The sequence below is a fragment of the Daktulosphaira vitifoliae genome, unplaced genomic scaffold (genome assembly GCF_025091365.1).
Source record: "Daktulosphaira vitifoliae isolate Bord-2020 unplaced genomic scaffold, ASM2509136v1 Scaffold_1, whole genome shotgun sequence".
NCBI lineage: Eukaryota > Metazoa > Arthropoda > Insecta > Hemiptera > Phylloxeridae > Daktulosphaira > Daktulosphaira vitifoliae.
Window position 1 is genome coordinate 88,382,419 of NW_026099572.1, and position 26,128 is coordinate 88,408,546.

Sequence of the window (26,128 nt, forward strand, 5' to 3'; positions counted from 1 at the left end):
TAAATTAGAAAATATTTGTACACAAAAACAACAAATATGCGCTCTAATACAGTCAATAACATACAATTTTTAATTTACTTTATAATTCAGTATAATAATATCAAAAATGTATGTATACAATTTCATATTTATGCTTAAAATATGTACAATTATTATAATCTGAAATTTGAATTTTGCGGCTTTCAACATAAAATGTCAGAGAGATTGGAGTTTCGATTATCAATAATAATACTCCCATTTTACTCCCCGCCTACCTTTAATAAACAGCTGTTTGCGCAACAATACACACTAAATTTTCCGAGTGATTGTCGAATGTTGATTTGTGTGCGTAATAGCTTTAAAACTTGCGTCGAAAGTTTGTAGATATTTAATTTACTTTAGTTTTTTTTAGAATTTTTCCTATAACGTTGTATAAATTGTCTACTGGTCATCTAGAATAAATAGTTTTATTTCAATAAGAAATCCAATTTAAAAACCAACTAATCTACTTTCATTTAAGTAAAATTATTTTCAAAGTAAGTACATATACAAAAGGTTATCTTCTGTTATGGTATTTAGAGGACAGTATTGTCTTCAATTTTCAATAAAGATCAACGTATATTTTAACATTTAATATTATATAGTTTATTAAAACCCATTTTTACTGTACTGATGTTAATATTTCACTAACTTTTTTAACCTACTTATAATTCAATACTATCACTGTCAAATTATTTTGTTCTACAGAACAATGTCTGTACTGAATCATAACTGTGATGATCAACCTGAGTGCCCATTATGTATGGAAGCATTTGAGGTTGATGATCTGAACTTTTTTCCATGTACGTGTGGTTACCAAATATGTCGGTTTTGTTGGCATCGTATTAGAACTGATGAAAATGGTTTATGCCCAGCATGTCGAAAACCTTACCCTGAAGATCCAGCTGATTTTAAACCACTTAGTCGAGAAGAAGTAGCTAAATTAAAGGCGGAAAAAAGGCATAAAAATCAACAGAAAAAAAACAAAATTACTGAAGATAGAAAAGTACTTAACAATATGCGAGTTTTACAAAAAAATTTAGTATTTGTAGTTGGTCTACCCAATCGGATATCAGAAGCTGAAGTAATAATACTTATATTTAAGTAAAAAAGTCATTATGTTTAATATCAACATAATACATGATTGTTTATTAGTTTTCCATTTGTATTTAATTGACTTTTAAAATATCTTCTATTAAAATTCTGTTGTTATAAATAAAATTCTTTGCAAGATCTTTTATTTAGATATTATTTAACATAATATCCCTTTTAAAACCTAAAAAATTATACTTTGTTTAATTGATTAGCTTTAAAAATCCATTATTTCATTTTTCAGACACTCAAAAAACATGATTATTTTGGAAAATTTGGAAAAATATTAAAAGTTGTTATAAATCAAAGTACATCATATATTGGAACTCAAGTATAAAAACACTATATGCACTATCAATAATTATATAATTATTATTCTATTAACTGATAAATTAGGTTTTTTACCTGCAAATTTAGCCAAATGGTTAACTTGCACTAAATATGTGACTTATCGTTTATAAAAATATCTATAGTATAATTTAAGTATTTACAAACTATTATAACTGACAAAATCTATTCAACTAATTAACATAAAATTTAAAAAAAGTAAAGAACAGTAGGGACCCAGCAAAGTAGATTTGAGGTATTTTTTAGATTTGTATTAATAAATTTCTGACAACGATTAAAATCATTATCATAAAACAATTTGATGCATGTTTGAAACAAAATTTGACATATCTACCAAAAGTTACAGTTTTCAACTTAAGACACTCATAGAAGATAAGTCATCAAGAAGACTTTGTTTTTTAATCATATATTACACAAAAAATTTAATATCTACTACAGATATAGATCGTTTATTGTTAATTATTACTATCATTAGATATGTTCTCTTTACTGTCAGTTGGTATATTTATAATTGTTAACTCACAGTATTGTGCCTTATATATTTCTATATTTTAAACTTATCTATTTATGAAGTCATAATTGACAATTAACTCCTTATCTTTGATAGTGATATCATAGAAACAACAATTAGCTACCTGTTTTTGTAATCCCTCATATATTATACATATATATTAAATTAACATTGTACATAAAATAAATTAATAAAGTTATGTTAAAAAATCAAATGCTATTTACTATTAAAATAAAACCTCTAACATTTTATTAAATTCAAAATATGTGTTCCCATTTGAAAAAACAAAATTGATATACTTAAATAGTATTACATAAATAATTCAAGAATAGTATGCAACTAAAGGTTGTATGTTATTATTTGAAAAAAAAAATATTGAAATTATGTTTATTCATAAGTAATTGAGTAATTATGCTCAGTTTCAGTGTTGTATTCACTATAACTTAATATATATATTTTTTAATTTTTATTATTAGTGATTTTTTGTTCTATATTATAAAAATTAAAACAACATTAATTTATTTTTTATAAATTTTAGGGTCCAAGTGCAAGTGCTTATGTAACATACTCAAAATGTGAAGATGCACTTAAAGCTATTTTAGCAGTTAATAATGTAATTATTGATAATAGAGTATTAAAAGCATCATTGGGTACAACTAAATATTGTTCAAATTTTATGAAAAATCAACCTTGCCCTAAAACAGATTGCATGTATTTACATGAAATGGGTAATTAAATACTAAATTAATCTAATTTAATTATAATTCAAAAATAATATTTGATGTCCATTTAATAGGGGAACCTGAAGCCAGTTTTACTAAAGATGAAATGCAACAGGGTAAACACCAAGAGTATGAAAAGAAATTATATGAACAATACAATGTGGTTTTAAGGTGAACTAATTTTAATTATACGTTTTATCTTTTTTTTATGATCATTATAAAATATTAATATAATTTTAGAAGACAGGATAATTCTCCTCCAATACAGAATTCAATAATGAACGGCGGTATAGAAAATATGTCTCAAAATAATAAAGAAACTTGGCCTTCTCTCCATAGTAATAATTCACGTGATAATTCACCAGGTATATCATTCAAATGTAATACAATAAATAAATTGTTTATATATTAGCAAGGCTATATTAACTATTAGGTACTACAGGTGCTGTCTATGAGTCCTGTACAGGGTTATTGTTAAACTGTCCTCACACAATATCATTAAAAATATAGAACATATTATATTTTTTTCTTTTTAGAAATTAATACAGCAGACTCTCATTATGTTTAATCTCAATTATATGAAAGTATAAAAATTTTTACTATAAAATTTCTAGGTGATTTTATTACAGCTTAATAAAGTAAAAAAATTGACATTAGAAAATACTCCTGTTGTATTCTACAATTTTCAAAAAAAAAAAGATTTATTCCTATCTCTTTCCCCAAAAAAGTTGTATAAAGTTATATTTTTAAATAGAATTTAAACATATATTTAACCAGATTACAAATGTTATCATCATCTAATAAAGAAAATGATTGCTTGATAACAACTAGTAGTGTAGCTGAAGCTCATAAACGCCTGGAGATATAAATAAATAGTGCCACACTTTATCTTCAGCCATTCTAAGTAGTCATTTATATTATAAATCATTAAATAGTTAGGGGTAGTCAGAGGTATAAAAAAATTATTTTTTTTTTTTTTTTACAGTATAATATATAATTTTTACAACAAATAACACAACACTATTATATTACGTTTTAACATTATTTAATAAAAGTTAAAATTAAAAAATCAAAAATTATTGTGGACCAAGTTATGGCTATATTTGTCGGTCCCTCTTTCAGTAGTAAGGTGTTTTGAAAAAAAATTTATACAACTAGCATAAGTACTAGTGCTTAATTGATAGATTCTTATTAAAAATTATATTTTTTATTAACAATAATAAACTAATGCTCTTTTCCTGGAAATTCCACAAATAAATTATCAGAAGCTATTATTATTATTTTTTTTTTTAATTTTTGATCAACACTAGATTAACTATTAAACTTATGATTTTTCTTTATTTGGTTTTATATGAACTAGTATGTTAATATGATAGTACATTTTATGGTGATCACCACAAGGTATAATTTTTTCAGTTGGGTTCCAACTAATATATATAACTTAGTGTACAATAATTTTATTTTTCAAATAGTGTTAAAACATAATATAATAAATTTGTTTTGTATAATTCTTTGTACATAATAAATTTAACTATTTTCCAAAAAAAAAAACCCGTTTTTTAAGTACTCTTTTTTTTCATGCCCATTATGGCTCCATGATAATCTTCCAAAATACTAGTTCAAAAGTTGTTAATGAATGGCCATTTTATAAATAAGATAATTTTTTCATTTGTAATTTAGTTAAACACATATGTTTCCATTTAAATCAAAATAGTTGTCATAGTATTAAGGGGGATAGAACTAAATTTTTTTTTTAATCATACAATGTAAATATGAATGACTACTGAAAATAAAATTATAATATTTTTTACAATTAAGAGTAAATAATACATAACTGAAAAATCAACATGTATGTTAGTAATAATATTGCTAATTTTCATTTATGAGTTTTTAAATTACTGAATAAAGATAATATTTCAGTTGAAGATGACAGATTATATGATGTTGAAATAACTTTAACTAATCACAATTCACAGTCAGATAAAAATTCAGATAAAGGAGAATCTCAAAATAATAAAATAAATGCACATAAAAACAAAAAGAAATCTAGTTCCCCCGAAAACAGGTAATCTTAATTATATACTTGATTGACTAGATAAATGTCAATTGTACAGAAAATGCTAAAATATAATCCTTATTTTACAATTCATCATTTAAAAAAATGTACTTATATTATTATTTTAATCATTTACACATTTACTTAGCTGTTACAAATTAGAATTAGTATATACTTCAATATAAAAAAATTTTAATTAAAATGTAATTGTAAACAACTTATTATTTTAGAAAAGATAAAGTAAATACACCTAATTCTATTCCATCAGCCGAAGAGGAACAGTTAAATACATTGGAAGGTGAATGTACTGAAAATAAAAGAAATTTAATAAAAGAAATATGGTATACTGAACCAGTTGGTAATAATCAATTAGAAATTGATGCCCAAAGTGGTATGGATTTTCATTAACTAATTAATTTTTTTTAATATATTTTAAATCACTTGTGTTTGTTAAAGATCTATGTATCTTTAATTTTTATTTTTATATTTGTTTTTTTACTAGTTAAATATTTTTATAATTTATAGATACTTTATTTGAAAATTCCCAAAAACCATCCTCAATATTTGAACAAGATAACAACAATTCATTCTTTTCATCAAATTTTTCAAAATTAACCAATGGAAAATCTAGTCCTGGTAAAATAATTTCTTACGCATATTAGGTTTTATTTTAATTTCTTATTTTTACATCTAGTATTAAACAGTGAATCTGATTGGAGTCCACCAGTTAGTGCAATTTTACCACCTATACCTGATGTTTTACCTCAAGTTCAAACTTCTGAGGATTGGCAAGCAGCATTTGGGTTTTCAAATAATAGTAATAATTTTAGAAGTAATACATATAATCAGTCATCAGATATTAATAGATCTACGGTAAGTGCAATATTATTTGTTAAGTTCTTAGATTAAAATTTTACACAATATAAATACTTTAGATTTTTTTTTTCATTGCAAACCTAACAATACTTTTTATTATTTAAAACTTATTGAGTAGTGTATTTTTCTTTTAATAATTGATATTTAATTTTAATATATGTAATCAATCTACACTTCATTTTGAATCACATATAGTGTTGCTATTGCATATAATTAAACTCTGAAAAATTTTAGGTGATAAAAACTTATATAATATTTTGCTTAAGTATTAATAGTTTGATAATTTTTTCCAAAAGGAGACTGATAAGAATTAAGAAGATCTGTAAGATAAATAGTACATTAAATAATATCAACTGGTTATATTTAATAATGGTTAAATAATTATGATTTATGAAAATTATCAATTTTTTAAAATTATTTCAAAATTATCAATACAATAATATAAAATTGTTTAATATGATTAATAAGTTTTATTAAATTAAATATTTAATTTTTAGTTAAATTTACCAGCCGATGATAGTATATTTGATTCAGTTTCTATTACACAACGAGCTTTATCTGAATATATGGAACAACAAAATCATTTAAATATGTACCAATCTAGACTTCAAAATTCTGGGTAAGTCAATTAACTGGATACCGATTCTCAACATTTTATTTTAATTATTTTTACTGATAGTTTCCCTTACTGCACAAAATTAATGGATAATCTTCACATAAATAATGCGGCTCCTCCAAGAACATGTCTACCACCTCCTGGATTTTCTTCGGCTTCCAATCAAATCAATTCCTATGGTATCAGTATTCCTCGTAACACAGGTAATTTTTAATATTACTCTTCTTTTACTTATTATAGCTTATTAATTTATCATAAAAAAAACCTTTAAATATGATTACTCTATCATTAATAAAGTATAGGAAATTGAAAAAATTATTTTTATCGACTAAATATTTTTTTTTTTCAATTGCGACTTTTTTAAAAAAAAAAAAAAAAAAACTTTGCTTCAAATTTGTATATTGAAAAATTGCAACTTAAATGATAGAATAATTTTAAGTGAGGAAGGTATGACAAACACCTCCTTGGGATGGTCTGTATTTTAGTTTGAATATTACCATTATTTTTTAACTATAATATAAATTAGTAGGTATAATTCTTAATTTATTATATGGTTTGTTTAACGTTTACAGTGATAATTTAATAAAATTATTAATGTTATTTTCTAATTTACAGGTAACACTAATAAATTGACACAAAATAATCAGTTTGGATTACAACAACATATAGGTCAAACATCTTCCCATAGTAAGTTGCAAAATGATAAATTAATTATAATAGAAAAAATATATAACTAATTGTTATTATTTAATTTTTGTTAGATTTAGATTGGTCATCAATTGATCCAGCAATTGTCACTGCAGCACCTCATTGTAATCTTTATACAACACCACCACCACCTCCAGGTTTTAATATGAGACAAACTTTCGACTCAAATTTATGGTTGTTCAACAACCTTATTTAAATGTGCTTTACTTATGTGATACTTGAGCAAGAAAATAAATAGTAAAGGCAGATATTTTTATTTCAATATTGGTTAGTAGTAAACATTTCTTTTATATTTTTTACGTTATTTTTTTTATTTATATATATTTATTTATTGTAAATTATATAAATATTATTATTTTGTACTTTTTGACATCATTGAAAATTTAAAATATCTTTTGTCTACTTGTTTTTCCAGATTATGATAACCCTAACAAATCCCACGCAATATTCTAATATTAATTAAATGAATTGTTTATGATTCAAGAAAATAAAAATTTGCCAAACTTTATTATTATTACATTTATTATTAATTATTATTCTTATTATATTAATTGAAATATCATAAAAAAATATTAGAACTGCTTTAATATCAGTTTATTATTTATTTTATTTATTATCCCTCCATTTTAAATTTTGATGCCTATTAACTAAAAATTTTAAAAAAGTTATTAGGAATAAAATTAAATAATTAATGATTTGTGTTGCATAAATAATTTTCAAATCAGAAAAAATAATCTAATATAGTTAAATATATTTTGGCTACAAAATAAATATAAATTTATCAATACCTTAACCATTCTATCAGTTTGCCCCTTCAAATGTTATTTCTTTAATTATTGTAACATCATTAACTCAATATATTTAAAATTAAAATTAAATTGGTGGGAAATTTTTATATTTTATTACAAAAGAAATGTCATTATATTAATTAGTTTGTGAGGAACTTAACACACAATGCATTTATTAAAGGATCCTTGAATCATATTTTAAAATGTATTTTTGGTCTTAAAAAAATTGGCATTACTAAGATTTATATTTTAATAATCTATTTAAAGGTTTACTTTACTAAGTGGCGTATTAAAATAGTTGTCTATAAATGTTTCTTAAAAGGCTTATAAACATAAGAATTTAATTGCTAATATAAATAAGAACTTGCAGAGCTTAATATATAATTTATTTAAACCACTTTATTGTTACATAATATGAGAACAGTGTCAAAATCACTTAATAAATATTGCTATTAAAAATAAACAATCATAAATTAAGAAAACAAATTAAAGCCCAACAAGTAAATGTCAAGTCTTTCATTCCTGAGTTTGTACAATTAGCATTATACTTCCTTGTGAATTGTCACATTCTACTTGGTGATTGTTCCAATCTTTGCTCTGACAAAATGTAGAACAGTAAGGTGTGCGTCGGCAAAGGGAACATTCAGCAAACGCATCTCTATTACAATTGGCACACTAAAATTTAAACAGAAAAATTAAGTCTCATAAAAATTTTAATTAATCAACAATTACTTTTTTAACATCAGGTAAATCATCACTGCTGGGCTGTAAACCTGCTGTAACACTAGAAATTGTTTCCACATCATAATCATTCCTACAATTTAACAGGGATAAAGGTTTAGGAAAATAAAAATACTTAATCAATAAAAACATTTGAATCTTAAAAAAAAAAATACCTGTTGTCAACATTATTTTCTTTTGCTCTCTTAAGTTCAGATAAAAGTTGTTGTTTTTCTGTATTCCACTTATACTTAGCAACTCTAATAGAGTTGTGAAAATGATTTACTAATTTTGTCATTTTTGAAGACATCTAAATAACAAAAGTCTTAAAGTTTTAACTATGTTAAAAAAAAATTATATATTTTTTTAATACTAATGAAGATTAAAATCTTACACTTTCTAATTTTTTAAATACTTCTTCTGTAGAATCATTTTGTTGAATTACTTCTAATTGAGAAATATCTGTAGATTGAATAAGCATACTAGAATGTTCTTCATCTTTATCTACATCACCATTATCTAATGAAACACCCACACTGCTATCACAACTATCTTCATCAAGACTAATACCAGTGCCATCATCAAGTTTTTTTTTTTTTGAATTACAATTAGCACCAGAATTCTTTTTACTACGTATCCTCTTATAAGGAGTAAATAGTCTGATAGGGCCAGTCTAGTTGTGTAAATTTATATATAAATTAATTAAATAACTTCTATTTAAAAAAAAGTAGATGAATATTTACAGCAGATTCATCATCACAACAAGCTGCACATGTACAACTCATTGCATGTGGTAATAATATTCCATCATAAATAAGAGTTTGTAAACTTCGACCACCAAACCTTATACTTCTTTTCCAATCTTTACTAGATGCTCGACCACAAAGGGCTTCAAATTCACTAGGTGTATACCACTGACTTCCATACTTAATACATTTTCCACGACAACCAGAACCAAATTTTTTTTTATGTAACTCAGCATTTGTTGTCTGTAAAAGTTAACTAAATTATTATACTAATTAAAAATATATATCAGCACAGTGAGGACTTGGCATAATTGGGACAAGTATTTATGATATCTGACAGTAAAAAGAACTATAATAAAAATACTTTGATGCAAATTTGTAGATAGGTTTTAATTTTAAAAAAATATTGGATTATTACAAAAGCAACATCAACCCCAATTTTTCAGATTTGAAAAGATTAATTTTACTGTGTTTTTTTTTATGCCTAGCCACTTTCCAGCTCTTACTGGACCAGTTTTTTTTTAACACGCTTATATTAGTTTCACCTGTATGTATGTATGTAACTCTCCAAACGCCACGCGTTATCGCATATTCCGTCGTCTAGACTAGACTGTTATACACATTCACCCCTCCCCACGCCTCGCTCACATCACGACGGCACACTATTCCTATAAAAATTTATTTTTAGTTATCGTACCCGTACACGCGTGCTTGTCATCAATATTATATATATATAAACAAATTTTTATTTTGACTGACCAATACCGCCCGCGTCTAATGTGCCTTACGTATATATATTTATATATTCCTACCACCGTTTATACCTCAGGTATAACGTTAGTCCGACCCGCCTACCCACAAAATACGATTATACCTAGTGCATGATACGTTTACGTACTTAAGTCGCTTTACTTGTATATATATATATTCTAATTACTATTAAAATTTATTTATTAACACGCTTTATTTTAATTAAGAGATATAAAGTATTCATTCCGATTACGAGGGATGATTTCCGTATCGTCATTTTTCGTCACTACCTCCACATTCCGGTAGTGAGTAATTTACGCGCCTGCTGCTTTCCTTGGATGTGGTAGCCGTTTCTGAGACTCCCTCCCCGGAATCGANACAATAATGTTAAAAGATCACAAATTGCAACTATAATTTTTTACACAAAAAAGGAGCATTTTTTGTTTAACTTAAACCATTTGCGCATGTATGATAAAGTGTCAAGACAAATTTTTAACCGTTAGTATATAACAAGCTTAAATTTAACATATGTTGGAAGCTCTGAGTATTTTTGGAACATTTTCAAAAGTTAAGTTGAAAATGCTAACTTTTTATGTAAAAGTTGCTATTTTTAATCCACCAAAGGCAAGTAATGGTCCAGATTTTAAAAAAATATATACCTAATAAAAAGGAAATACCTATAATATTTTTAAAAAATTTGTTTTATATATTTTTCAAAAAAGTTATGACAGTTAAATGATCTTTTGATTTATTGTTGAACAAAAATCAGTCCATTGAGAAGGAGTAACGACAGACTCAAAAAAAGAACAAAATAAACATATGATAGTAAAATTAATACCTTTTCAGCTTTGCATTGAAGCTAAAAGTGATTACTTATATTGGTTTTGGAATTTAATGTAATTTTGTTATTATATTTTATTAATATTTATTTTATTTTAAAGTTTCTTTACAGCTAAAATTTATTTAGGATATATTACTTTACAACGAATCGGTAGTACTGGTAATCTAGCAGCTTCTGTGTAGGAATAACAGGGAGTCGTTCTATGAATAGTTGACATGTTTTGATTTGTATCATCATCATGAACATCATTGTTGGATGAACTATCTTGTCTAATAACAATATGTGCTGTTTTAAGTGTTCCATCCTATAATCAAAATAAAAAACTGCTTATAGATATACAGAGGTTATATAGGTGTTGTTTCACACCTAGATCAAAACTATTGCAATTAGATGCAAATTTAATTACTTGTAATATAAAAATTATTTTAATAATGTATTATTATTTTTAATAGTAACCTATGTATAGTACAATGGTACAGCTTGAAAAAATTAACAAATTTTACTGGAGAAACACAATAAAATAAACAAATCTATACTATCCAATAACTTATTTTTGACAAGACTATCTTTTGGAAACTATTGTATCTAAATTTTAGAAATTTTCCTAACTTGAAATTTAGTGTAAAACCTTAAAAAATATATACATACAGAATTATTCATTAATTACAAGACGTCCATTTTCTTAGAAACTATTAAAAAATTTTAATTTTTGTAAAGGAAATAATTGTTTCATTCCAAAAATTCTATAATAATATGTAGTTAAATAACTTTTTTTACCCCTTCAGAGATAAAAAAAAAACGTAACATTAATTTTCTTAAATGAGAACTCTTATTTTTACTTTAATAATATAATAGAAAAAAGTTTACAATTTTGTTCTTACAATTTTTTTTATCCAATCAACCATTCATTTATTTTAGCGTGTTCTATAGTTATTCTACTGTTTTGTATGTAGGAGTCATTGTTGACTATATACTATTATATTCCATACAAGTTTACTCTATCATATAATGTAGAACCAACAGAGTGGGAAAATTTTCTTGATAACTATCATAAAAAAGTATATTGTGGCTCATTGAAACAGTTTTTTATTGCCTCCTGTATTACGAAAACTAATTAGTGATGAATTTCTATTTTTAATCCAAATCTTTAAGTAATTTAAAAAAAAAATTATTGATCGGATAAAAAAGTGGCAAGAACAAAATTGTCTGTAAATTGTGTTTTTATCATATTACAAGGTTAAAAATAGGAGTTCTCATTTAAAAAATAATTAATATTAAGGTTTTTAATCCCTAAAAATGAAAACAAATATATATATAACTACATATTATTGTAGAGTATTTTGTATCAAATAATTATTTCCTTTACAAAAATTTTAAATTTTCAATAGTTTCTAGAAAAATGAATGTCTTTTCCTTAATGACTTACTCCCTGTCTATATCTAAAAACTAAATACAAATTGCACAAATAATAGTGTAATTCAGTTAACTGTTTTTATAAATAGCATTAACTTGGGTAAAAAATTTGAAATTCAAATTTTGTAATCTTAGTTGAAAAAATATTATAATAAATTTTAAGAAAAAAATATAATTTGTAAAATATTTCTTTGTGATAATTTTGGTTATCTAATTTATGTTAGATAACTGTGTATCTATTTTAGTAAAAAATAATTTTTGAAGTAATTTTTCTCTACTTCTAGACTCTATATTCATTTAAAAAAAAAATTAATATTTCAACAAAAAATTGTAGTATTACCTCTGCTCGAACTACTGTGCGCCAAGTATCATTATCCACTTGTGTACGGGAATCACAATTCAAACAACTATTATCTACACACAAAAGAGGTTTGAAATCTCCTGAATCAGATAGCTGAAATGAAAAAAAAAGTACTTGATAAAAAAAGAATCTAAAATAATAATTTTTAATGAACTTAACTTTTACAAATAATTTAAGATTAGACACATTATCTAAAATTAAGTTAAATTTTCTATCTATAATAGACTGCTGTATAGTTTTATAACAATTAATTGTATTATCTAACCTAGGAAATCTAATTGACCACAAAATAAGATATGGCTACTCTTACAATAAGAATATAGGGTAATTGGTTTGTCATAAACCACTCGATTACTTACAAAATAAATACATTATTAAAAAAAATGTTTGGGATTTTTTGGTTACATATATTTCTTGATTTATTATCTACTAACTACTTTTTAAAATCATCCTTTATAAATTATAGGTGTGTAAACTTAATTTATTTTAGTGGCAACTTACATACTTAACTAGCTTATAAAACAGAAAATGATCAAATTAAGAAAAAAACGGGTCCTTAGCAACTTTTGGTTCCAGAACCTTGGAAGTTATTCTTATTTTTATACCTTAATGATAGGTAGATTACAGCCGAGTGATAAAAATAACACATGCATCTCACTACAAGGCTCTACTATAAATTATTAACTTCCGGAGTACTGATCCAAAAGAAAATATCGACCAATCTTTTTTTATTTAGATTATTTTCTATTTTAGAAACTAGTTAAATATATATGTTTTCATTAAAAAAAATTAAGTTACCAAGCCTATAAGTTATAAAAGATTATTTAAAAAAGTAATTAATACATAGTAAATCAAGAAATATATGTAACTAAAAAAATTCAAACATTTTTTTTCATTATCCTGTTTACTTTTCAATTAATTGAGTGGTTTATGATAAACCGATTGTACTGAATACTAAATTTTTAAAAATGAATAAACTCATATATTTTAATTTACAAATCGACCATTTCCTTTTTTTAACAACAATACGCTACTACTTTAACTATAATACCTGCAATGGCTGTAATGATTCAGCAGAAATCACGTTAAATGTACCAGATGCAGATACGTTAATCAATTGACTAACAGGTATAGAAGACACTTGTACTTGAGACGTTGAAGCGACGCTGGACGCTTGATCAGAAGTAGAATTATAAGCAGCAACAGCGGAGACGGAGACGTCCGAGACGTCATGGACGGGGCTTTCTTTCGCATCGACGTCGGTGGCCCTCGTACCAGATTCGGCCATGTCCGTCTGGTCGACGACACTTTCCGAATGACGCTGCGACTGTGGCCGGCCGCCGCCACTACCTCTGTCCGTTGTCGACGCCAACTGCTGTAGTTGCTGATGCTCTTCTTGGTGTTCGAGTTGTCTGGTATCATTGTCAGAAAAGCTTAGTCGGCATCTATCATTTTCAGCCACTGCCATACTATATTTTAATATCTTAATCTAAAATGTCCTACGATATTTTTAATTTGTAAAATTTTGTAATACTCATAAATTAATATATGATAGGTGACGAGTCTTAACGACGCCGTATCTATATCAATACACATAATAAGAAATTACGACATTCTTTAATCGAAAAAATGTTTATTCTTATCTTCGATTATCTAAAATCATTTCTACCGCTTATCTAATCAATGGACGCAACAAATGCAGAAGTTTGATATCTTGTACTTGCATTGATTATGTTTGTTAGTTCTCAGTTGTATACACAATCTAGTAATAAATTAATATAGCTATAATGTATCTATGCTAAATAAAAAACACAAATTAAACAACTAGAGAGCGCTCTGTTAAACTTGAACTCGTATCGTGTTGTATACAAAACTTGGATAAAACAATAATTTTCTAGAAAAAATTAACAAACCCTCAACTCAAATTTTATATGGAAACTTTTTAATTGGATTATCCAATAAAACAAAAAATTACAAACAATTTTGTTCTTATAATTTTTCTTAACCGTTCACCTATTACAGCATATTAAAATTAAGTAATTTTAGATATAACAGTAGTTATATTACATGCATAATCAATACTATTAACAATTAAAAGAATTCTTATGGTGGATTATAGATTAGACTTAAATCTAATCTTAAGTAAAATTACGATCTTTTGAACTTTAAACTTGTAGTTGTATTGTATTCCGTGTTGGGAAGAAATACGTTCTTTTTGAAACGAAGTTAGAAACTGCTTCCTTTAAAAATTAAGAACGATAAACGTAAACGAATTAATTTTTATGAAGAATATGAAAAAAAATGTAATTTTATTACTGTCGTTATATCAATATGTCTCAGTTCAAATTGCGTTTAAACCTACGTGGCGAGTTGTCAGATAATGAAATTATGTACATTCTTTTAATTAAAGGGTTTGTGATTATAATGAGTTTTGAGTGAAATCTAGTATAGTGTAAAACAGCAAGTTCTTGAAAGTAAAGAATTACAGACATTCTGGAGAAATTAAATTAGATCACCATAAATTTTATTCAAATTGAACGTATGCACGAGATAACTATAATGTACCTCATACTTTAACTATAAAATATGGTTACAATATAAATACAATTATGGTAAGCTTTTAANAAAAGGAATATTTCTAACACTGATTATATTTGTTTTCAAAATTTTTATCATATGATCTCTAACTATATCAATTTTCATAATTATCAGTTTGTATCTAATATAAATTCAATTTATTATAATTGAATCGGTGAGTGGAAGAACAGTACTAGTCCAAAAAGTGAAATTTGAGATAATCAAGTTTTTAAGTTAAAAAATTCTGTTTACAGTAACTTATAGACTTTAGAAGCCAGGAAATTTTGTAGCTGTTTTTACAAAGTTCCTAATAGCTTGTTATTACAATCATTGGTCCTAAAAATTTTTTTTTTTATTTTAAAACAATTTAAAAATATCATTGGACAAGTACTGTTTTTCTTCTCAATTATGTTTCTGTTTATAATTTCCCTGTTAACTTCTTTTAAATTAAAATAAAAATAATATAAAATAGTAGGAATAGTTAAAACATAATAGTAACACTTTATTGTTTAGTAACTTAAGCTTTTTTAACTTCATTTGGGCTTTTTCTTGCTTGCCCTTCGTGATACACGTAACAGTGGCCTGTATTTTCTTTTAAATCATGAATTTCAAAGGTATTTACCCACAGTTGACGATAATAAAATACCTCTTGAACAGGTATATTAGGTAAAGGAAAGTTTTGCATAAAATCGAAACATATTGCTGCCACACTAGGATTTTCCTTACATAGATTCTCAACTTCTTTAAGTTTATTATACAACTTATTGGCACGTTTTTTGTGGATTAAATACTGCGCTGCTGCTACTCTCTTTGCATTATCATTTAAGTTTTTATCCCGGATTCTTGATCCCAAGTTCTCACACTCTGAACATACGTCCACTTAAGGTCGACGAAAGCTGAAGTTATAATTTTCTTGAAAAAACTTTAGGTAGTACTCATATTTTATTTTATTTTCAAGATCTGGGTGCTTTTTAATAAACAATCTGTGCATTTCCTTAGTATTTAAGGTACAAGGCAAATACCGTAAAGGTTTAGAAGAATAATGAGACGTTTCCAGCGGAAATGATACAATGTGTTCTTTAATCTTTACAATGAATTCGTCTTTTATCTTGGACGGTCGATTGTTGTGCTTTCCACATCCATCTTAAGGTGATATACCAGATAACAAAATACTTGTTAATCTTTGCACTTGAATATGTGATATAGCATGCAATCTCATAAAAGCCTGTTTGGAAACAGATATGCGTAATTCGTTCTTTTTGACAAAGTACGCAAAATTACTCGCCCTTGGTTTTGCTTTTGCTCCACCAATCTCAGACCTTTGGCGGCGTCTAATCACAGATTTTGTTTCGATCAGCCCGAGTAAAAAAGTATCAAATTCATTTTTCGGTTTTCCATCATATAAATTATGAATTTTTTTTTTTTTCGTCATTGGAAAACGTATTCATACATTTGCGTCTGCAAACACAATTAGGACCAGTAATTTTAGAAGTAATTAGATTACCTGATACTGAAGTATAAGAAGCTCCATTTTGACGAGCGATCTTAATTTTTTGACGTTTCCATGTTTGAGGATAAACTTAGCGTTTCTTTCCTATCTTTGGTGTTTCATTTTCTTCATCTGAGGTAGTGTCAGAGTCAGTCATTTTTATTTCACAAAAACGTTTAAACAAAAAAACAAAACAAAATATGTACTCATAAAAAAATATTATTAATATTGCAAAAAATTAATAATGTAAGCACACATTCACACCACAACAATAACGATAACCATAGAGATAAATAAATGATAATAAAAACACTGTTTTTCCATTCATCAAAATAATAAATATACCTGTAGCAAGTGAAAAAAGGTTGAACTAGTACTATTTTTACACTAAATACTTAGATCTAAATTAGATGAGTTTATTCGTAAAAAAAAAACGAAATATCGAATTTTGGACTAGTACTGTTCTTCCACTTACCGATTCAATTAAATAAAAATTATAATCAAAACAGTTTAAAAAACGATAGCAGTGGTGTCAAGGCACTTTTTTTCTAAAAAATTATTGAAAAATTAACGAATCAAAATATTTTTTTTTTATATTGAAACCTAAGTAATTTCCATTTATTTTTATATAATATTTTTGAAAATCTGGCCATTTACTTACCCACAGGGGGTATTCAAAATAACAACTTTTTTACAAAACTCAACTTTTTCAACTTAAGTTTTGAAAATATTCCAGAAATACTATGTTCTGTGAACATATGTTAAAATAATGCTTATTTTATATAATAGAAGTTCAAAAAAAAAAAATTGTATCGACGAACTATTTTCTATGTACAAATGGCAGTCGAAGTAGAAAAAAAATAGGAGTTAATTTCGCTTTTNAGGCTATGGCAGTCGAAGTAGAAAAAAAATAGGAGTTAATTTCGCTTTTGGAATAATACACCAATTTCTTAAAATAGATCACTATCTACAGATTTGCATCGAAGCGTTTCTTATGATAGTGATTTTAATCACTGTCAGATATCATCTATACTTGTCCTAACTATGCCACGTCCATACTGGGCCACGACTCCACTGTGTTACCATTTTTGATATTAATACTAATTAGTTAAAAACGAGTATACATAAAAAATAAGATTAAAATAAAATTCAACAACACATCAGAGAACAAAATCATAGGTGAAACTAGGCACGGAATAATTTTGAATATTAGTATATTATAGAATACTATAGGATATAACTATACGGAATAAAGTTCTGAATATTTCAATTGTAGCACCTATTTAAATATCAAGAGTTACATAGAATTGATTAATATTTCTAATAAAATGATTTATCTTGATATAAATACAAAAAATATAATAAGTGATTTTAACGAAATGTTAGACTTATTACATAATTTTAATGTCAATAATAATTATATAAGTTCATTATTAAATATTTAATGTCAATAATTTAATGATATCAATTTAAAACTTGCAAATTAAACTAAAAAAAACGGTAGCACAGTGGTGTCGACGCACAGTGTGGATGAGGCATAGATGGGACAAGTATAGATGATATCTGACAGTGATTAAAATCACTGTCGTAAGAAACGCTTCAATGCAAATCTGTAGATAGTGTTTCATTTAGAGAAGTTGTTGGATTATTCCAAAAGCAACTTAACTCTAACTCTTATTTCTTTGATTATATCCTGATTAGTAAGTCTTTGATTTTAAAACATAATATATGAATAAATACTAATTATAATTATTAAATTTAGTATACAATTGATATCCAGTAATTTAATATTGTAATTTATACGGAGAAATTATAAAATAATGAAAAAGTTATATTTTGCTTTACTTTTACGTGTATAAAAATTTAAAGGGCTTGATACAATATTCTTCAATTAAAATTGTTTGTTACTGCATTGGACTACAAGGAACTTTCATCAGAAGCAAAAATTTACTTTTCTAAATCAACTTTTTGCGATGTTTTATATGTGCAATTAGACTTTTTCTATCTAAATTTTAATATTATTACTTATTATTAAGAAATAATTAAGAACAAAAAAAATTGTTTTAAATTAATACTGATTTTGATTATTAATATGTTAAAAATAAGGAAAATGACATATTTAACCTATTTTTAATAATAGTAATCATTTTATAGTAACTTTTGGTGTTTAAGAAGATACTACAATTGAAATATGAACTGAATTAATTTTAATGTTTTACTTTAACTAAAATAACCAATAAATAGATATGAATTGTAGTCATTTGACGTATTGTTGAAAAAAGTAGGTCAAGTTAGAGCAGAGAAAATAAATGATAGTCACAAAAAAATATCTTCTCGGCTTTGCATCGAAGCGAAAACTTAAAATATAGTAAAATAATTTTAATACGAATAAGAAATTTCTTCTTGCAGGGGGCGACTAAAGTGATGGGATCTTTGATCTTTATTGAAGTTATTGAATCTAAATGAGATAAAAATCAAACGAGTTAAAAATTTATACTAACTTAAAAAGAATTTAAAAAAAAATGCAAAAAATTCATGGTCACATGCGAGTTGGAACTTCGTACNTTCATGGCCACATGCAAGTTGGAACTTCGTACCCTAAGCTTGTAATACACAAATTCTACCAACTCGGCAACCGTAAATCGCTACTAATTTATGAAAAAATTAGTTATTTATGCTAGTTCAAATTACAAAGTTATTTTTCTTGATTTAAAAGAAGTAAACAAATTTAAATAAGTTTAACTTTCTATGCTATATTAATTTTTTATTTATATAATATTTATGAAAATCTGTACTCCCCTTGTCAGGTATTTTAAAATAAAATAAAATACAAAACCCAGAATTTTAACACAAAAATAGCAAATTTTTTAATACGGTAGTCATTTTTACCGTGAAGACAAATCCAGAGGTCAAATTTTTTTTTTTCAAATTAAAGTATATTACATTAGCTTTAATTTAAGATATATATAAAAGTGTCAGACCTTCCGGAACATTTTCAAAAGTTAAGTAGAAAAAGTTAATTTTTTGTAAAAAAGTTACCATTTTGAAAGCCTTCCTGTGGGCTGTTAAAGGGTCAAATGTTCACAAAAATATATAAAATGATAGGTAAATATCTAAGTTATTTATAAAAAAAAAAGTTATATTGATTCGATCATTTTTAAAAAAATTATGACAATTTTAAGTAAAAAAAATTAAAAAAATATCGAAAATTTGTAATTTTTTGGTGGATTTCCCCCGTTTATGTGGAACGAGGGAATTTTTTTCAATTTTTGAGGATAATGTCTTTGACTAGATACGATTTTTAATCTTTTGACATATTGTTCATCAAAATCGGTCCAGTGAGAGCTGAGAAAAAGTGGCAACAGACATAAAAAAAAAAAAAAAACACATCATAGTAAAATTAATACCTTCTCAGCCTCGCATCGAAGCTAAAAAATATTACATGTTTTATAAAATAACATTTTGTAATAACGCAAGTGTGTTTTTTTTGTTGCCATTGTAAAATATTTTACTTTATAATAGTATAAATTAGAGTGAATCGATTTGATGAATTATTCCGATATCTCATACGCAAGTTTACCTAAAAAACATAATTTAAATAATAAATATTAAATACTTTAAAAATGTATTTGTTTTATATTGAGGGAGTAATAGCAAAAGTGTTGTAAGTCTTTTTTAATAATTTTATAAGATAGTCATTTAAAATTTTTTTTCCCCATAAGAACCAATACAAATATAAATTTTTAAAATACAAAAATTTTGTTTCATAACATTATTTTATTTCTAATGTTTATACAAAAGAAAATGTGAAATTTGATATACTTATATTCAGATCAAACTCATTTTACCCAAAAATTGACTTGTACTATTTTCGCTCAAGTACACATAATTTGATTCATTTTTATAACTCCTTATATTGCTGATTTTACCAATTTGTAAAAGTTAATATTGTAAAAGTTGAACTACTAATTTAAGGAACATCATAAATCACAAAATCTTAATAAGTTCATAAGTTTTCAAAAAAGTTCTTTACGATTACGTGTACATTAGATTAAACATGTATTTAGTTATGTATTCGGGAAATCATGTATTGTAAAAATGATGCATGTCAAGAGTTTACAAATGCATTCTATATACTTTAAATAGTACATTTACCTATTTTTAACTTTAATTATATATATGTATTTTTTTTCATTCTTTATGTATAAATATAAATTAAAAATTATACCGTGTTGGTTTTTACTTTTATTTCGGGTAGGGGGCAATTTTGAGTCTACTATCGGTTCAAAAAAATCGATAGCCGCTCTTCCCATATGGTCAATAATATCGATCGATATTCAATATCAGTTTGTACCAATATTCTTCCTATGTTTTGGCTACTACTACTGTATTTAAAATTAATGATGGTAAAGCAGATAAATAACATTTATCTTGTGGCTTGTGCCTCATTTAGTAATTGTGCCTCATGTGGTCTTAAATTAATAATTAAAGACCGGATTCTCTTAAAATAACTGAACTATAATGCTAATTTTCTTTAAAAAATAAAAAGTATTCTCCAAATAATTTTTGACTTAATTTTTATAAAGCAAAAATATATATTATTTAAATAAAAATATGTAATTCATACATTTATAAAAATATGCAAAATTAATAAATTTATGCTTTAATTTGTAATTTTTCAGTTGTATACATAGGCTCCAACTAAAATTACAGGCTCAACAAAAATCAATTGCAATTTAATGCAACCGTTTATATGAAATAAGAATAAAAAAAAAAAAATGAGTTACTTTATCTTAAACCTGAAGGATCTTGATAATAAAAATAAAAGCACAATGTTTATAATTTGAATAGTTAGTTTTCATACAAACTAATCAGAAAAAATCTATTTTTAAATATTTTTTGTAGTTAAAAAATTTTACAACAAAAAAAAATTCGTCAATTAAAAAAGTGCTGACTCATCAAAATTTATGAAAAATATCCTCCCTAGAAAAATGTATAGGACCACTTATTGTTATATATATTTATAATTCTAAATAAGTCTGTAAAAATGATTGATGATGATATTTTAAAAACTAAATTTATGAGTAAATTTTGTAATTGTAGACTGTAAGTACAGTGTGACCAGGCTACCATTTAGCAAGCGGTTGCTTCTAATAATAATGCTTTATTTTAATTTTTCTAAATGTTTTGTAAGAATTTTCGTGTATAGAAAAATACTTACTTTTTCTAAAATAACTGAAACAATACTACAAAAAAAATTAACTTTTTTATGTATTGAATTAAAAAATATTTTATTGCACATTATTAAAATAACAAATAGAACTTTAAAGATCTAGAACGCAATTAAAAAATGATTATTACATAGACAGTTTCAGCATCTTCAATGCTTTCAATGCAAGACCAACTGTGCCGCTATTGATGTAGTATTCGGGAAAAGGCTATGTTTCGCCCTCTTGAGTTTAAAATAACTATTTTTACTTTTAAAGAAGTATTATTAGTAAATAATTGTTTATTTTCCGTTGGAAATTCATAATCAAAATCGTTGTTCTTTAAATTCTACAATGTTACTATTACATTTAATTAAATTTTCTACTTTGATACACTTTAATATTTTTTTTTTGCTTAAATTAAATATCTCATATATTTAAGTTGTTCCTTGTAACATTTATTACAATGTTTGAAATGCAGAATTATTAGAAATATCAGTTATAAAACGTATTTTTTTTTTAATATTAATAGTTGACAGAAATTCCTAATGTAAATAAAAATTCTTAAAACAATGGGTTATTATGGACATTAATCTAACTACTAGTATTTATATAGATCACGAATGAATATCAATGGTATTACAGACTCTCGAGAAAAAATTGTTATGTATCATATTTTGAGTAAAAACTAAAGAAGAAAACTTAGATTAATATCTACCTAGTGTTGGAAAATGGAATACTATAAGCGAGAATGAATTATTTTATAACTAAAAGGCATAATTTCTGCAATGTTTCAAAAATACATAAAAAACAAGAGTAATGTTACAATAGTATACTATTCTAATCCTAAATCCTGTTCTGGTTCTCTCATTATATTCAACTTACCTACATAATTACAAGAAATAATTATCAAGTTCACAAAAATGACTTTTTTATTTTTTTCGAGAAAATGTAGTTTAACTATTTCTTAAAAATCCGATGGAAAAATTTAATTAAATTTTACATAAAGTCCACATGGTTTAGACAATTGGGTTTTTCCTTTTCTTAGAAAATTTATGATAATACGGCTGTTTAAAAGCAACTCCCTTTGTCTGGATTTTTCACGAATTATTTGATTGTAGACAAAAGAATTGTATTTAAATTATTTTATAAATCAATTTTTTACATAATCACAAAATATTAAATTGAAATTTTAATGAAATAATCTACTAATACATAGCACTTTATTATTCAATTAAAGCTGTTCCATACATGTTACTAAGAAAAATAAACAAGCAATTTTTGTACGTTTCCAAATATTTAAAAAAAAATATTTAATTAAGTTTTCTGTTAATAGTTTCTATGGATAAAATTTTTTATTTGTAAATTAGCAAACATTTTTACTCTCAGGTTATCTTTGAGAATTTTTTGACTTTCAACATTATCATCAATTTTTTTAATTATTCTCAAAACTAACGTTGTTGACATTTTCAAGTTTTAATTATTAAAATTATTTATAACGATGAGCACGAAGACCCAAAAATTGTATGCCCAGCTCAAAAAATTGCGTGGAAAACCTACAATTCCGTTTAAGAAACAGGCTCCTGTCAATAAAAAAAAGTGCTTGAGTGACAATCCTAAAATTGAATCCAATATTAAAACTACAGCAAAAGACATGCCTAAGCGTTCGTACCGCAAATCTACTCGATCCATAGCAGTTCCAGTAGAAAACTATGAACCGTTCGCCAAAGAAATAATAGAAAAAATTGACCGATCACGTGCATCTTATTGGAAGGACCCTCACGAAATACTCGTAGAACTGTTTTCAACACAATTTGACGAATCATCTACGAAAAGAAAAGTCGAACATGACGATGAGACTTATGTAGTTGAACGTCAAAAAAGTATGAAATAAAATTTTTTTAATCATCGGCTATATTTGTTATTTTTTACAATAATAGTCATGCTTAATTTGTTAATATTTATCAGGTTACGAAAATATGGATATACATCCTACTAATTCGGTTAAGTCGACTGAACTATGTAATAGTTCACAATCGTTGAAAAGGGCAAATACATTTGATGGATATGAGCCATCGAAGAGGTGTAAATACTCAAGCTGTGTAGAGTTTCACTCGAGTAAATACAAAGAAAATAGAGTAGTGTTGAAAATAAGGGCCACGTCTTCAACATCTGATTCAGACGACGAATCGAAAAATAAAGACGATTCAGAAACTGACTATGATTGCGATGGTAAAAAATCGATTTATACACTTTAATGAAAATATTCATAATGATAATATTTTAATTCGCATTTTATTTCTTAAAATTCAACAGGACTTTTCTCTAACACAACACGGTCTACAGACGCTCTCGACGCATGTAAATCATCGAATAGACTCAAATACTCGAGTAGCGTTGAGATTTACTTGGCCCAACCTGATGAATTGGAAGACAGAATAGTCTTAAAGATTTCAAAAATAAATTCTTCGGACGATTCTGATTCTGAATCTGATTCTTCTTCTTCTTTAAGTTCTGATTCTAGTNTTTTCTTCTTCTTCAAGTTCTGATTCTAGTAGTGATTCTGATTCAAGTTCTGATTCTAGTTCTGATTCTGATTCAAGTTCTGATTCTAGTAGTGATTCTTCTTCAAGTTCTGATTATAGTAGTGATTCTGGTTCAAGTTCTGATTCTAGTAGTGATTCTTCATCAAGTTCTGATTCTGGTTCTAGCTCTGATTCTAGTTCTAAAGAACATTCAGAACNAAGTAGTGATTCTGGTTCTAGCTCTGATTCTAGTTCTAAAGAACATTCAGAACACGAATAAAATTTTAATAGTTTAAAATTATTTTATAATCCATCAAACAGTGTCGAAGAACATTTTTAATTGAGTTACCTCCCCAAGTTATTTCATGTAATCAAATTTGTTAAACTTTTAAAACTTTATGTTCCTTTTATCATCCTTATTAAAATCATTAAATTATCGTTATTTTATAATTTGTTTTTATACAAAGAAAAAAATACGAACTGTACAAATTTCGTTTCTTGCCTTTTACCTAATTTATTTTATTGTTATACATTTTTTTTTTCTTACATTTGTTTTTATTTCTCTAAAAATTTTTTGTTACTATATTTGTTTTTAATAAATTTATATGTTTATGAGAAGTTTTTTTGTTTTAAAAAATGGTATGACTAAAAAAATAAAAAAGTATTATTTTAGTCTATTTTTAAAATGCTAATTATCAAACCAATTTATTGAATTAATTTTACAAAGTAGGTTAGTTTTAATAAAACCTACCTTAAAAGAACATGTTTTGATATTGTACTCATTATGGGATGTGCGATCGAGAATTGATGCTCGTCTGTCGAAATGTTGGCTATTGGTCACGGTCTCTAAGGTAAAATACAGTTTGCATGGGCGGTCTCGAGCAGGCTACTAACATATGCCCCCTCCCCCTCAAAAAAAAACATAATATGTTCTTTTAAATAGGATTAATGCAATTGTAAAGCAACTCATTTTTATGTCTTGCATGATTATAAAAAATACAGAAATATTTTTTCATTATTAAATCAATTACTTTAGATCAAATTTTTTTTGTGACTTAATACACCTTCTTTAAATTACTGTATCCATTGTTCTCTTATAATAATTTGAGATCTTAGAAAATACATACTTTTTAACTAAAAAGTCAAAACTATCATAGTTATGAAACGTAAGTTACCAAATTATTGTCTAAATCTTTTAATAGTATCACTAGAACTTTAAAATAAATTGTGTATCATTAAATTTTTATAAAGACTAATTTTTTGTTTTTATGTTACATAACATACTAGTTATCAATGATTGTTTATTAGATATGCCTATAAAAATGCAGAATACTTTTTGAATAGACCTCAAATTTCGATATTTAGGTTTGTATGCACAAACATATAATGTCTTCTATAGAATATGGCGTTAACACGAACAAGACAATTCCATTAAACGCCTGGTTGTGTATGAAACTTCTACAAGTTGTAATAGAGGTTTTTAATTACACGTGTGCTTCCAGTTGGCGTCTTTTTCAAACATACGTCAAAAGAACAGAAATCATATCTGGTTGAAGTCATTGCCCTTAGAAACTACCTTATTTTTTGTAAATGAGGAAAATTCCGCAAAAAAAATTTGATTTTTAATATAAATAAATTTTGACATTTTTAGCTTCGATGTGAAGCTGGGAAGATATTGGCTTTACTATGATGTGTGTTTTTTAGCTTCGATGCGAAGCTGAGAAGGTATTGGTTTTACTATGATGTGTTTTTTTTTTTTTTTTT

At 25.5% G+C, this 26,128-nt stretch overlaps 2 protein-coding genes across 3 annotated transcripts; one reads left to right on the top strand and one right to left on the bottom strand.

The window, feature by feature from the left end:
- The first annotated feature begins 312 nt into the window (after nucleotides 1–312).
- On the top strand, nucleotides 313–7,455 carry LOC126894182 (CCR4-NOT transcription complex subunit 4). Of its 2 annotated transcripts, none has more exons than XM_050665004.1 (15): nucleotides 313–515; nucleotides 727–1,102; nucleotides 1,355–1,441; nucleotides 2,508–2,697; nucleotides 2,766–2,862; nucleotides 2,932–3,056; nucleotides 4,612–4,756; nucleotides 4,978–5,138; nucleotides 5,273–5,383; nucleotides 5,442–5,620; nucleotides 6,121–6,242; nucleotides 6,303–6,442; nucleotides 6,855–6,926; nucleotides 7,001–7,214; nucleotides 7,363–7,455. In XM_050665004.1, the coding sequence occupies exons 2-14, from the start codon at nucleotides 731–733 to the stop codon at nucleotides 7,141–7,143; spliced, it is 1,944 nt and encodes a 647-aa protein (XP_050520961.1). In that variant the 5' UTR covers nucleotides 313–515; nucleotides 727–730; the 3' UTR covers nucleotides 7,144–7,214; nucleotides 7,363–7,455. The 2 variants fall into 2 exon arrangements, with proteins under 2 accessions (XP_050520961.1, XP_050520962.1); XM_050665005.1 differs by having other exon boundaries at nucleotides 2,935–3,056.
- A 644-nt stretch (nucleotides 7,456–8,099) lies between these two features.
- On the bottom strand, nucleotides 8,100–14,351 carry LOC126894186 (deformed epidermal autoregulatory factor 1). The gene is made up of 8 exons (XM_050665011.1): nucleotides 13,618–14,351; nucleotides 12,546–12,659; nucleotides 10,929–11,096; nucleotides 9,199–9,444; nucleotides 8,850–9,128; nucleotides 8,632–8,765; nucleotides 8,468–8,549; nucleotides 8,100–8,410 (listed from the first exon to the last, which is right to left on the bottom strand). Exons 1-8 carry the CDS (start codon nucleotides 14,032–14,034, stop codon nucleotides 8,252–8,254), a joined length of 1,599 nt encoding a protein of 532 aa, XP_050520968.1. The 5' UTR covers nucleotides 14,035–14,351; the 3' UTR covers nucleotides 8,100–8,251.
- Between the last annotated feature and the right edge of the window lie 11,777 nt (nucleotides 14,352–26,128).